Source organism: Choloepus didactylus, chromosome 9, assembly GCF_015220235.1.
Source record: "Choloepus didactylus isolate mChoDid1 chromosome 9, mChoDid1.pri, whole genome shotgun sequence".
Classification (NCBI taxonomy): Eukaryota; Metazoa; Chordata; class Mammalia; order Pilosa; family Megalonychidae; genus Choloepus; species Choloepus didactylus.
The window spans coordinates 77,686,642-77,701,935 of NC_051315.1; the positions used below are offsets into that span (position 1 = coordinate 77,686,642).

The 15,294-nt window shown below is 33.1% G+C and overlaps 1 protein-coding gene across 2 annotated transcripts in view; it reads right to left on the bottom strand.

Annotated features, from left to right (window-relative positions):
* Positions 1–15,294, bottom strand: part of CALCRL (calcitonin receptor like receptor) — a 105,621-nt gene that overhangs the window by 42,197 nt on the left and 48,130 nt on the right. For both annotated transcript variants that reach the window (XM_037849404.1, XM_037849403.1), the window contains 3 exons: positions 3,013–3,103; positions 2,750–2,871; positions 1,583–1,675 (listed from right to left, as the gene is read on the bottom strand). In XM_037849404.1, the coding sequence (XP_037705332.1) occupies positions 1,583–1,636 (54 nt within the window). In that variant the 5' untranslated portion in view covers positions 1,637–1,675; positions 2,750–2,871; positions 3,013–3,103. The remainder of the gene's footprint in view (positions 1–1,582; positions 1,676–2,749; positions 2,872–3,012; positions 3,104–15,294) is intronic.

Genomic DNA, 15,294 nt, shown 5'->3' on the forward strand with positions numbered 1-15,294 from the left:
ACACATTTCTCCATCACGTTTGCATTATTTCTGTTAACTATCTTCCATAAACAGTTTTCTCTCTACTATGATTTTTCCCATCATTCTTGATTTTCTGTTCTCTATTAGGAAGTTGAATGTGACAAAGTGTAGATAATAGTATCTCTTCATTGTGTGGTACCACTCAACTTTCACCATCATCTCACAATCATTTAACTTCACTTTTTCACTCTTTGATAGGTTTTAATTCCCTAAGAAAATATTTATGAAGTGTTGTGCTGCAGAAGTAATTAATGGATTTTTATAGCATCAAGACTATTAATATTTAAAATAACTTAGCTCCTGTTCTTCACAGGAAGTTCATAGAATTGCATAGATCCAATACCATTTTTATTCTTATTTGAAATAAAGACTCAGATTTACACACTGTGAATCAATGCTAGAGAAATGGTCACAATAATCAGAATGATAATCTGTTACAGAATTAACTGCAGGAAACCAACTTTGGCATGCATAGCTCATTGGCATGCTCAGTAAAGAGTGTGAGGCCAAGAAACAGGAGTCCTGTTTCTTGAATTCTAGTCTATTTACCCAAGATAAGATCTGAAAAGTGCAGCATTTGGACTGCTCCGAGCTTTGAGAATGTTTTCAAATATAAATGCCGACAGGAATAAAGTCTTGCTTTTTTTGCTCACTTAGGATTTCTGTATTTTTCTTGAGTTTCTTTGTTTGAATAATTTTGGAGTTGGCTTGGAAACACCATAGGAAAAGTTATTTCCTGGCATGGTATTAAATGAGATTACGTGTCTCAGTTTCTCAAACATATAATGAGATAAGAGCACAGTAACTGTGGTAATTTGAGATAGCTAAAATAGGAATAAAATAGAACCTTTTTATAAATAAAAACATAAAATAAAATTTATAGGGCATATGACTCCTCCAGTATAGCGACTGCTTTTTAGTCATCTTTTGTCTATGCTTACCCTCTGGCCTTACAACCCAGTACATACATGCAAAAGGTGTGCATGCATGCAATCACATACACACCTGCCCCAAACTTAGCTTCAATCCCTGCCATAACATGGACACAAAAGACATATTTGAGCGAATAGAAAAGGAAACTAGTTTAAAAGACAGTACACATTCTGAACTGCCTTTCAATCAATATAAGTAAATCAGTTGGCAGAATGGGAGAAAAATCAATAGGATGGAATCTGCTGTTTCAGCAGATCTAAATCAGAATCAAGGGATCTGGTTGAAGATATTTTATCTGTTATGTACTTTTATTTAAAGCCATCATTTATTTTTCAAATTCCAGTAATCACTTTCCTCTGGTTAAAAGCAATCCAGACTTGGACATTTGTATCCACTGATCTTCCCAACTCTGGCTCTCTACTGACCTATCCTTATAGTACCTGTTATGTAACTTAAATTATACACTGAAAGAAAGAAGTGGTTGCTGCATCAATTAAATTTACAAATTTAATTAACATATCAAATAACTGCATGTAATTTTTTATTAACATCTATCTAAAATAGTTATATTGGAAGTTAAAAACAATAGGCACAGAGAGAGAGATACATTAGAAAAATTTATGCTTACCATAAAAAAGGGCAAGAGAAGCAGAAAATACAGGATATGCTTTTTCTCCATCATTAAAGCCAAAATGAAATATGCTATATAATATAAATCAAACTGCAATGAAAATGAAAGAAATATAATTCATCAAAGTTTAAGAAATAAGTATAGGTGGTTCTCAACAGAAAATTTCTTTTAAAACTACACAATAATTTTACTTTAAGGATATGATTAATAGTTTTATGTCTAAGAAATGTTAAGAGCATCATGGTTTAAGATATGAAAGAGCTTAATTTCATAAATTTTAATTTAGTTTTCATTAATTTTGCAAACAGGAAAATTTTATATATATATAATTTCAAGTAATTAGAAAACATCTTTCTTTCTTTGCCTTTATCATAACTGGAATGAAATGATTAAAATATCACAATATAGGTTTTATATTAACATAAAACAAATTTTAATAATGCATTTTATAATAAAGATTACCTTTATTATCTATAAGTAGTAATATGGTTTTCACCTTCTCAGTCTTTGCTAATTGAAGGGGGGAAATTGTTCTCAGGCAAATTTCTTCGAATCAACATCCATACATCATAAAAATGGCCTTATAATTTAATAGAAATTATCCTTCACTGCAGGAAACCAATTATTTTCTTAACTCAGGAAATGAAAGATTACATAAGCCATCTACATTATTGAAATAATGTTACAGGAGATGGATAATATCAAATAAAAGTATTTTAGTTTCAATATTTCTAATGGTAGATTCAATACTAAGCTAATGAGAAAATGGCCTCTCCCTGATGATGCCCACTAGGCTCTTAATTCTAAGAAACAAACATTGCTGGAGTATAGTTTCTAATGCTTACTTCTTTCAAGGCCCATGAACAACCTACTCTGACATAGCTTTGCTTATGAGATATGAATTGTCATGGAATAGCCATAAAATACATTATTCATTTAACTAATGTCTCAAAGGAGACAAAAATTTCCCATCGATTGATATTTGCCTTTGAACTGTGAACTTTGAGTTAATTCTATTTGGAAATCTGTCATTTTTATTGTATAGAGGTAATAGAGTCAAAATTGTACAAGTCTTTATCACATGTTCTGTTTATTGTTTTTATTATCACATGCAATTAGAGCACATAGAATCTATGCCATAGCTTGCCTTCATCAGTGACTCACCTAGAAGCACTTTTCCTTTCAACTGTAGCAAACTTCTGAAAAAGTTTTCTCTTCTATCAGCTATAGATGTTTTTCCTTATAAGGTGATCGTAAGAAAAATATAACCACAAAAGCAGGAAGCACTGTATTTTAAATACAACAAAAATAGTGTTGTAATAGAAGAAAAACAATGAAACAAAGTTTCTGCAATTCAAAAATTAATGAGTTGATATTTTACTTCATATTACATTCTGCATGAGAAAATCTAATTTTCCAATACTTACGTGCACAATTGTCTCCAGACTCAAATCACATTTTCTCTTGGATCATAGTTGACATTGTCCTAAACAATTTCTTAAATCCAGGGGTCATGACCTGAAAAATTGATGGAGGTTGCAATAATTTAATATTATTTTAATGAGCCAAAATTATTTCCATGATAAATTGACACAATACTCCTACTGAAATTATGTTTTTATTAAGCTACTCCAATTTTTAAAATGGTATTTTGCTAACAATATATTTGAATTATTATATCTTAGTATATTCAATGCATGTAAAATTTCAATATGAATTATAGATATTTAAAGAAGGCAAACTTGGTCTGAAAATGCCTGTTTTTTTGATTCAGTGATTTTAAGAGTGATTGTGTTGTTTTCACGCAAAATTGTTGCATTTTAGGCATGTTTACATTTCTCCTTTTTTCATAGGAATCCCTTAAATGTTTTTTTCAGGTATTTTAGGGAAATGTAATTTAGGTAAATATAATATTTACCTTTATTATATCTGTATCTATATAATTAAGACTCATTCTAGATCAGACTGCCTTTAAAAAATAAATGTGGTTTTCTAATCTTCTCAGTGGATCTTTAATTATCATCCCCAATTACTAGAAAGGGGGAAAGGAAGGAAGAAAGGAAGCTTTTTTTTTTTATTGTGTGTTTTTAAGGAAGAGTTGAGGATAGTTACAGGTATAATATAATTTCTAAAACTCTCCTTATCGTATCAATAAGTTATTCTGATTTTGTATTAGAGAATGAGAAATTAAAGCAATTTAAAATGCATTACAGTCCTCTCTTAGAAGCATATTTTGTGCCTGTAACTATGGAATGGTATTGAACAATTTACAGATGTTCATGATGACAAAATGATTTTGAGTGTGTCAAGGAGCTTTAAACATTTCCTAAATCACGGTATGTGGTCAGCAAAATTCTCTTTCATGTGTAATATAACCTTATGGGACACCACTTTAGATGACTTTATTTGTGAGATTGGAATAAAAATGTACTCTATAGTCAGTTTACAAAAGCCCTTATATATTTATGCAGAGATACATTATCACATGTGTTATAATTACTCATTTTGCAAAACTACATCATTTAATCCCTATGTCATTTAAACCATTCCTAAAGATGGAAAGGTAATTTGTTTCTGTATTAATTTTGCAAATCACTAATTATCTAATGAGCACAAAGTGAGTGCTCAAGAAATTTTTGCTGAAGAAATGAGAGATAAAATATTGAATAAATGATTGATTAACATAGAATTAAGTTTCCTTTCTTCTCATTAGCTGCTTTGTTGCTATTTGTTACAAATATATATTCTCATAAATGTTCTTTAACTTCTTTAATAATCACTAGTTAGTCTCTCAGTGTGAATGGAACCAGATAGTTACATATCAGTGTGGAAGGCTTGACAAATTTAATCCTAAATATATAGAATCCAATGCTCCAGGTCCCACATTGCTAAGGTCATCACAGACTCACCCATCTATTTGAAATTGATTGGATAAACTATATTATAAAAGTTACACAAATATTCCAAGTCAGTTAAGTTTAGCAACACCTTTTCAGATATACTTCTTGTAATATTTGGTTATAATTTGGTTACAAATATTTGTTGTTTTCTGTTAGACAGAGAAATTTAATCCCCATAAATTTTCATGTATCTAGGGTGGTTGAGAAACTGGGCAATCTAACTGAAAATTACATGTAAGTCAATTTCAAAGAACCAGATCACAATAAAATATCTTTTAAATAAAACTACAGTTTAATCTTCATTTGAACAGCTAACTTTGATCAGTTATTGGAATGTATTACTATTCTTATTTATGTGCATGTATTTCATTTCCTGATATTGTTTATCAAAGGCAGAAACCACATATAATTGATCTTTGTGTCCTTTGTGACTGGCAGTTAATTAACGTTTGCTGTATAAATGAATGAATAAACAAATGAAAAAAATGATTCAACAAACTACTTTAGGACCCTAAAGTCAAGGTCATAAACACTAATCACAACTATTAATTAATTGTTGTTTCCTCTATTAGAAAGTTTTAGATAATGTTTGATTTGGTACTGACAATGAAAATTGATTTTTTTAAAAAAACTTATATCAGCATGTTCACTTTCTTACAAAAATAAGTTCTGAAAACTATTTCAGTTATTCCAGTTTTGTGATTATTTGGATGTTGAATAAACAGCAGTTTACTGTATTGAATTTGGAAGGCACAAAGGTTAATCCAAATTTAAAACATTGGTAGTTCATATTTTTCTATATTAAATATCCAAATAATAACATAAAGGAGCACTATTCTATTTGTAAATCAGGTAGCTTTTACAAAACAATATTTTGATGGTTTTCACTGAGTCAGGATAAAATAACACTTAATATGTTACATGGGCTTAAAAAGTTAAAGGCAAAAATGCTTAAAAAACTTGTTTGGAAGTTTCCCAAACCCAACATATTTGAAAAACATTTCACCCAACACTCATAGTTATTTTTGTTGCTTATATAATAGGCTTGAAAATCAGAGTTCCAAAAAGTATTTTAATAAAACATCTCCTGGTTGTCACTACATCAGTCTTACACCAGTAATTTTAGAAGACTTTATTCTACTTACAAAATATTTATCAGTGCCAATAATTCCAATTTTATAACTGTCTTTCTCTACTGCATTCCCTAGTGTTGTGGACAATGTGCTACTAGAAACAAGGTTGTATTTTGCATCGCGTACATACATGGCATTCCTGATCAAGGAAAAGGTCTATGGGTCCTGGTTTTACCAAGGAGCAATATGGTGGATACCCGTACCCTCCATAAGATCTGAGCAATGTCTTTTTTTTATGTGAGGCTCCAATTCACTTGATGCATATATTCTATAAAGTAATATCAAGGCTTTTCTGCCAATAGACACATAGGGTGAGCGATAGGAAGGAATTACGCTTTTCACCAAGGGTTTTCTAGGTGGAGTATTTACCACTGGGCATTTGTATAATGCCATTGTTTATACATGTGAAGGTCAACTTAGATGGAGTCTGGTATCCATAGAAGAATAGCAAGGTCATTCTCAGGAGAAGTATGTTTAATTGTTCTCAGTTTAGCTCATTAGTTCTTCATGTACTTTCTCTAATTGGTTTATTAAGTACTTGGTTCCCTCTTACATGTTTTAGTTTACTCCAAATTTGTCTTTGCTAAAATATAATTGATATTAATTGACCAAAGCCATTAAACAATTTATTGTAAATCTAGTCCAGATCTTGGTAAATTATTTACTGACAACTGAGCTGCATATTCCCTTGTGAAATATGTAGTTCCCATTCAAATTTGGGAGAGACTAAGCAAATAATGAAAAGAGGTCAAGCTTAGTAGTTAAGTCTGCCAATGGATTTTTTGAATTGTGCTTAGGTTTGTTTGGTGGGAAAAGGATTTCTGCAAAACTAAGAAAGTTCTAATTGGTATTGTTAAGTGAATTTGTAATCGCAGTGATAGTAGTAGCAGTTAACTGGCATTTTCCCTTTCTGTTAGCCTTGTGGATCCTGTAAGTATTATTTTCTTTTCCTTTCCCAAAATTGAACAAGAAGGAAGATTTGGTTCTACTACCAGAGGCAAGATGATTTTCTTCACTGTACAAACAGAATTAAAAAGTAGCTTGTTTCTAAATATTCTCCATGATTGTTCTCCAAAGGATTTTCATCACTTGAAGGACTTTCAGAAATGAAGCTGAATGTCTTAGAATCTCAAATACCTTTAGAAAAATAGCAGCCCATTCAGGGCTTTATTTAACTTTCCGATTTCACTTCCTGAAATCACTGTAGAGCTGCCCTATATTACACTTTTTCATGGATTTAAATTTCCAATCTTCTTGGTTTACTGCAGTATAAAAGCACGTTTTATGCTACTAAAAAATTGTAAATCAGTATAACTTAGCCAATGGTAACTTTTAAATCAGAAAACAAACAATAAATGTATAATATATATATCCTGTAAATGAATACCAGTGTTTTGCAAACCTGCTTATTTTCCCAAGTTTTTATTATCCCTTTGCATGAATTTATTTTTCTTTATAAGAATTCTTATTTTCAGCTGATTTCCCTCATATTGGTATTATAAAGTGTATGCTCACTCACTCCAAGATTAAAGATAAAAATAACTTTTGTCTTCCACTCCTCTCTTTCCAAAATAATTCAGATTTTTACAGGCCCTAAGCCATATTCTTTTCCCCATTTATTTATCCATTCACTATAAAGTTGGCTAATAGAAGCATTTCCCACACAGATCTAATTTGCAGTTAAGTATCCTGATCTTTTATGTGAGCAAAGTTAGGCTGCCTCCTATCTTGTATTCAGTCCTGTTACTTATGACATATTAACCAATGGATAAGTAATAAGCTACATTTCTCCTTAGTTAGAACAGGGAATAAACACTCTTCTCTGATCCCAATAGTCCATGGCTGTATGGCAAATTGAAATTTCGATCCTCATTCTACGCTATTTAGAATAGATTGTATCATTGAGCAAAATGTCTGTATGCAGGAGCCTGGTTACCTTTTATTCTTTGCACTATTTTTGGCAAAAACCTAAGTCTTTATGTCAGAATTATTCTTGCAAGTTACTGTTTTTACTTCCATTAGAGTCTTTGAGAAAGAAATGCCACTGTAAGGTTTAAATTCTCATTCCTAACCTGGCCTTGAATATCCCTTTTAAGGAACAAGAAAACTAGGATATGTTATTAGTAGTAAGAAACTTCCCTTTACTAAAGATCTGTACTGATGTGAGAAACTCAAAATATAGGTCCTTTTTCACAGTGTTGCTTGGGTTCACATTATTTTTAGGCTATTGGTTAAAAAAGCAGTCACTGGCATAACATCAACCAATGTTCCTGCAAGATCAAATTCACACTAGAATTTGCTGAAAATCTTAGAATTTCCAGGCCCCAGAATCTTTGGGAGTAGAAATTGGGAATCTGCATTTTAGTAAGCACCCAAGGAAAGTCTTTCCCTCTTAAACATTGGGAAGAACGATATAAACACATCAGCCTCACTGGGCCACGCCAAAACCTGGACACACTTACGTTACTCATCTCTAGATACTGGCCAGACTACTTTAAGATGAATTATCAAATATAAATCAAGCAAAGTATTCTGCATATTCCCAGGCACATTTATCATACCTCTGAACTCAAAGAGTAAGTGATTCAGATACTTATTTTTAAAATGCATCATGCATCAGGTAATATTGAAATTATTTCTTTACATGTCTGTTAGTGCCACTAGATTGGAGCACAGTAAGAATAGGGCATGTATAATATTCTTCTGTGTGACTCCAAACCCTAGCAGAAAAGTGCTCCTTGAATGCATTATCTACAAAATGAATTTAATGAAGTTGAAGAAAGTTAGCATTTTTAGGTGTTCTTAACCCTCCCAAACACAGTATAATTTTCTGATGCTCTTAAAAACAAAACAAAACAAAAACTATTACCCATATTACCCTCCAAGAAATTCTGATACAATTCATCTTTTTCATTTTTTCCAGCTTCCCAAGTGACTCTAAAGCAGCTAGAGTTGTAAACCTCTGGTACAGACAGAAGAATCTTGTGGTAGGCAGAATAATGGGTCCCTGATTATTTCCCTGCCCCAGTCCCCAGAACCTATGATTACAGATGGGATTAAGATTACAGACCATAAAATAGGGAGATTATCTTGGATTATCCAGGTAGGCTTAATCTAATCACTTAAACCCTTAAGAGTAGAAGAGGAAAGTGGAAGAGTCAGTCAGAGAGCTGTGACAGAAGAGGAGTCAGAAGCAATATGGTAACATTAGGAGTCGTCGATGTGTCATTGCTGGCTCTCTCAAGCTGAAAGCCAGCAAAGAAGTGGTGACCTCAGTCCCACAAACACAAGGAACGGAATTCTGCTTCCCAACTGGTCAGTCATTCCTTCTTACCTTAGAATCCAAAGATTCATTCATGAGACTGTAAAGAGGAATGATTTCATTAACATTTTAGACACAAGTTGGCAATCCTGGTCCTCACTCCTAACTCTGTCATTCACTGAGTTTGGGCAATTTACATACCTTCCTGGGTTTCTCATTTGTGAAATGAGAGAGTAAGATAAGATAAGCCTTAGATGTGAGTTCAAAATTTATATTAGAAGAAAATAAATGACTAGTATATCAGAAGAGTTTTTGTTACAAGTAACCCAAAAACAAAATAGCATTGAAAACAAGTCTCTCCTGACACTGTTTCTTTTGGCTCAGGAATATTTTTCTGAGTCTCCTACTACAGATAGCCCAAAGGAGTCTGTGTTTAAGAGAATGAAAACAGACCATCTGGCTAGACGACTTTTGTTTTGCTAAAAGGGAATCCAGGGGGAAGTACCTAACCAAAAATTGAATCATTTATCTTGATTCCACCTCTTCATATCCTACCTCCTTTTGAGAGCTGTTCTACTTTTGAAATGCTGTTTGGGAAAAGTCTAGTTCTCTCTTCTCCATTTTGGAAAGTCCACATTTGAAGAGCAAACATACTTCTCCATGAGCCCCTTGCCAGACTCCTCAGAATGGTAAATTCATCTAATCCAAACTGAGTTTATTGCCATCATTGTTGGAATAGCCCTAACATTCCCAGGACTGGAAACCAACAGTTGCTGTATTTTTAATACATTGGGTTTTTATCTTTTTTGAAATTAACAGGAAAAAAAAAAGCTCAACAGGTTAGTCAATGCAATAATAAGAGAAATTATCACATTAATTCAACAAAATCCTATTGAGGACCTAGTATATCAAAGCACATCTAATAACCAGTTTTAAAAAGTCAATAAAGAGCACCTATGAGACCCCTAGAAAGTATTTTATTTTTGAAGAGACACACAGATTTAATTATAATAACTATTAAATTCCACATGCTATGAACACATACGTTGTTAATATTGTCCCTTGTACTAAAGAAGCGTTAGTTTTGATTTGTTTGCCAAAATTTCAATAGCTTCCTAAGGTAAAATTATGCCTATACTTCAGGGTGGTGGTCATCTGCATGTTGAGTTTATTACCATCTGCAGAAATAATATTGGTTTTTCATTTTGTGTTTAAGTCAGTGACAAAAATAGCAAATGAATCCAATGGTAGCAGGTATATGCCCTGATGTAGTCAGTATAACTGCACCTTTACTAATACTGAGCCTATATAAACTAAAGCTCTAACAAAATTTTTGTACACATTGTACACATTGTATAGTTGGTTTAATAGCCTTTATTAACACTGTACTGGAAAAATATTATTTGACTCTATGCTTACTTGTTTATATAATAAACAACCCAGGTTGTATAGCTGAATAACTATTAAAGAGAGAATAATTTGTGATTAAATTTGGGACTATTTAACAATCTGAAGTAGTTATTTATGGGAATAATTTTCTCATTGTGGGCTTAATTAGCCATTTTCCGGTGACTTGAGTCACTCTTTTTATTATTTGGAGGAGGAAGGTGGCCAAATACCAGCCCAATTAAAAAAAGGTGGGAGAGAACCTGAAAAAAAATGCTTTGAACTTGATGGAACACTCTCCCTCCAGGATATCTAATATGGAAAGAATTAATTGCTCAAAGAGCACAGAAACAAAACACATCACTCCAGCTCTTTGAATGAAAATTTATACCTATTTCCCTTCCACAAAGTCAAGTCAACTTCTATGTGAAAACATGCTTTTTTTTTCCCACTAACAACAAAATAAAAAAAAGCAAAACTACAACTCTGCTAGAATTTTCATTTAAATTGCAGTAGAACATCATCAAAGTTATGGCATTCTTGTTATACAGAACTTTTCAATATTTCTCAAAATAAAATGTATACAGCGTCTACTAACCTGTGTCAGCATTTGGGTGTATTGGGATTCTGTTGATTCTATATGTCTAGCACACCTTTCTTTCTTCTGATAAAGTAAACTCCCCTTTCCTCTAGAGACTCTCTGATATAAGTGAGGCTGTTCTCTTGTTCACCAACACAACAATTGACTAAAATCTGGGCAGACTAGCACAATATCGTGATTTGGGTTTGCTTAGTCATTGGCACATGGTCCAGTTCTATCAGTGCTATCAGGGAAGATTTTATCTTTCTTCTGAGGCTGCAAAGTAAGTAGGGCACGGTTATCTGATTATTGGGTTATCCTCATTCATCTTTCCTACCACATAGTGAAATCCTATTCAAAATAATGGAGCCAGACAGAGGCCATCAGCTGAGAGTTGAGAAGGAATGAATCGTATGACATTATTAAAAGCCCTTTGAATCTGGACATACTTGGAGTCAGCTACAACTCTGGAATTCCTCACCAATGCAATCACTCCGTTACATTTTTTTGCCTAGACTGATTTGAGTTGGAGTGTTTTTCTCTTGTGACCAAAACATTTCTGAGTAACATTTTAAGAAATGCTGTTGCAATGGAATGATCACTAGGATGGAGTAAGAAGACTCAATTCATTTTGCATTCTAAGGTTGAATGGGCTGTACATTATTTGGTTAGTCACTTTGTTAGGCCTCAGTTTCCTGACCTGTAAAGTGAAATAACTTCAAACTACTTTCCATCTCAGAATCTAAATAATCAATAAATTATTTTCTTTTTCATGAAAGCAGAGCAGACTTATTCATTCCCAAAGCAGTTCCAAGCACAGCCAATAGAAGTTCAGAAACTAACTTTTTTTTGGTCCAAATACATTTGTGAAGTGATTCTTTCCTAAATATAATGTAGACTTCACAATAAATGCTTTGGATAATCCACAAAAGAAATGTGTACCTGTGGCAAGATATTTATAATCAGCCCAAAAAGTAAATGCAACTCTTAGTAGAAAACATAGGAGTAAATGTTTGTGACTTTGGATTAAGCATGTTTTCTTCAGATATGATACCAAAAGTATAAGTGACAAAATAAAAAAATATATAAATTGGGTTTGATAAAAATGGACAGCTTTTGTGCTACAAACTGTGCCATCAAAAGAATGAAGCAAAAAACCCCAGATAGGAAGAAAATGTTTGTAAATCAAATTATATCATAAGGGACTTGTCTCTAGAATATACAAAAGACTTTTATATCTTAATATAAAAAGGCAAATAACCCAATTAAAAACTGGACAACATATTCAAACATTTCTCACAAGAAGAATATAAATGGCTGATAAGCACATGAAAAGATGCTTAACATCATCGGGAAAATGTAATTCAAAACCACAATGAAATATCACTTCACATCCTGGAGGATAGCTATAACAACAACAACAACAACAACAAGACAGAAAATAATAAGTGCATGAGAGGATACGGAGAAATTGTGATGTATGATTGCTGGTGGGAATGTAAAATGGTGCAGCCACTATGGAAAACATTCAGCAGTTCCTGAAGATGTTAAACATAAAGTTACCATATGGCCCAGCAATTCCAGTCCTTGACATTTACTCAAGAGAAATGAAAACACATGTCCATACTAAAACTTGTACATAAATGTTTAAAGCAGCATTATTCATAGTAGATAAAAAGTAGAAACATCTCAAATGCCCATAAACTGATGAATGGATAAACAAGTAGTGGTATATCCATACCATGAAATATTATTCAGCCATAAGAAGGAATGGAGTACTAGCATGTGCTACAACATGAATAAACTTTGGAAACATTATGCTATGTGAAATAAGCCAGTCACACAAGACCGACATTTTGAATGATTCCATTTATATAGAATGTCCAGAATAGGTAAATTTTTAGAGACAGAGAGTATATTAGTGATTGCCTAGGGCTGGGAAAGGGTAGAGATAGGAAGTAACTGTTAATCCTTACAGGGATCCTTTTTAGGATGATGTAATGTTCTGAAAATAGATTGTGGTGATGGTTGCATAAATCTATGAATATACTGAAATCACTGAATTGTATATTTAAATGAGTGAACTGTATGACGTGATATATATCTTAACAAAACTTTGTAAATAGTGCAGAAAAGGCATGTATGTTTAAGGGAGGAGTTATGCTGAGCAGAATTTCTAGTTTCCTCTCGTCTCTCTCTCTGTCTCACACCCATCTGTTAGGAGACAATAAAGTTCACATTGTAAAATAGAACACATGGACCAGAAAACTTGCCTGACTTAAAGAGCAACTGGTGGATATAAACTCTGAATTGTTCCTTCGATTTGATGTGTGGTCAACTAAAAAAAATATTAATTCTATTTTACATGTTTGGAATTGTTTTGTTTGTAAGACAGAGTAAGTTTTCTTTGAAATTTACTTTCAACACCTAATTTTCAGGTCATGGGTGAAAATATTTTATTTCCTTGGAGAAACAAATTTTAATTTATAAAAAACCATTATACAGAGTTAAGGCAAAAGGTCTAGTTATATAATTACAAAATTCAAAATTTCCTTTAGGTTTAGATAGGATCTAAAATCTTTTTCTCCTTTTTTTTTCTTTTTACATTTCTATGGCCTTTGATTCCTTTTCTTGTAAGAGCAGAAAACTGGCAATATATGTATATATATAGAAAAATGTAGAATTTTTATTCCATTTGTAATATGTTTTACTTCTGCTGTTATAAACAATAGCAGTGACAAACACCATGCAGAAATATTAGAAAGAAGGAAGAGAGAAATTCTTGAACTTTTTTTCATTCTTGGAAATTAACTGTCTTAGTTTCCTAGGGTTGCCATTAACAAATATGGCAAACTAGTTGGTTTAAAATAAAATTGTATTGTCTCTGTTCTAGAGGCTAGACATCCAAAATCAAGGTACTGGCGGGACCATGCTTTCTCTGAAGTTTGTCGGGAAGTCTGTTCCATGCCTCTCTTCTAGTTTCTGGCAGGAACTTCTGGTAATCCATGGCATTCTCTGCCTCAGTTGCTACATGGCGTCCCCTCCTCTGCCTGTGCTGCTCCTCTCCCCTCTTGTGAGGACACTAGTCATATTGGATTTGGGCCCACCCTCATCTAGTTAGACCTCATCTTAACTAATAACATCTTCAAAGACCAAGTTTCCAAATAAGGTCACATTTACTGGACAGGGGTTAGGACTTGAACATGTCTTTTTAGGGGACACAATTTCAGCCCATAAAATTTATCTAGTTAAAAAATTTTGCATCCCAACTATTCCCTTCTATGGAGTTATTACTGGGTAAAAGAAAAGTAAGGGTACAATGGAAGGAATAAAGGGAGGAAGCAGGGAGAGGGAGGGAGAAGGGAAGGAAAAGAAGGAAAGAGAAAAAATTAATGTGTGGGTTTTGGGTAAATGCATGCTTTGTATATAACATTAACTTTATTTTCCATTTTTATTAAGAGGCAAAATTAATACTGAAATTTGTTACTCTGCAGCTTCTTTATTTCATACAACCAATGGAACAGAATTCAATCAATATTTTTAAAATTTATTTGTTCATTTACTTATTCATTCATCCAAATATATTTAATTAGGATCCAATATGTTCCAAAAGCTATATTAAGTACCAGGGATCTCAGAGGTATTCAGAATCTTGCAGGGGATGACACACATGTACAAATACGGATAATAAAGTGTCATGCATAGTCAATTAATATTTTTAGTGTCTATTTGATCAGGGAAAATGATCCATTTCACATGGGGCTGTTGTGTGTGAGTGTGTGTGTGTGTGTGTGTGTGTGTGTGTGTAAGAGAGAGAAAGAGGCAAAGAAAGAGAAGGATATATCTACAAAGGGAATGTAACTGGTAAACAGAGTTTCAAAATATCAGTAATTTGGAAGTGCTAGGTGTTTGAGGGATGCAGGGTGCATGAGAGATAAGGCTCTCCAGGAAGACAGGGAAACAAATTAGAGATGGCCTCTTCTATCATACTGAGTAGTTTTGATTTAATGCTCTAGGATAGAGATTTTCATCTTGAATGCTCTCTCTGATTGACTGGTGGTGACAGCCAGGACTGCTGTCCTGAGCAGTGTTACAGTTGAACCTAGGCTTGGTGATAAAGAATAACCTGAGTTTACATCCATGGGATGCGCTTCAAGTCTGGCAGGATTTCTGGACATTATGTTTTGTTTTACAACATAAAAATTACTGTCTCTCGACAAATGTGTGTGGAGAGACAGGGACACCATCCTGCCAAGGAATAACATGTATTCCAAGTATTTGCTAATCCTGCTGTAAAAAGTGGATCATAATTGTAGGGAGAGTATCCATTAGAGTGAAATGATGAGATTATCATTTTAGAAAGCCAAAGGATGAATTCAAAGATAGAGACAAAGACATTTATGGAGAGAGAAATTGGAAGGCTACTGCAATGAGGCAAGCAGGTAATC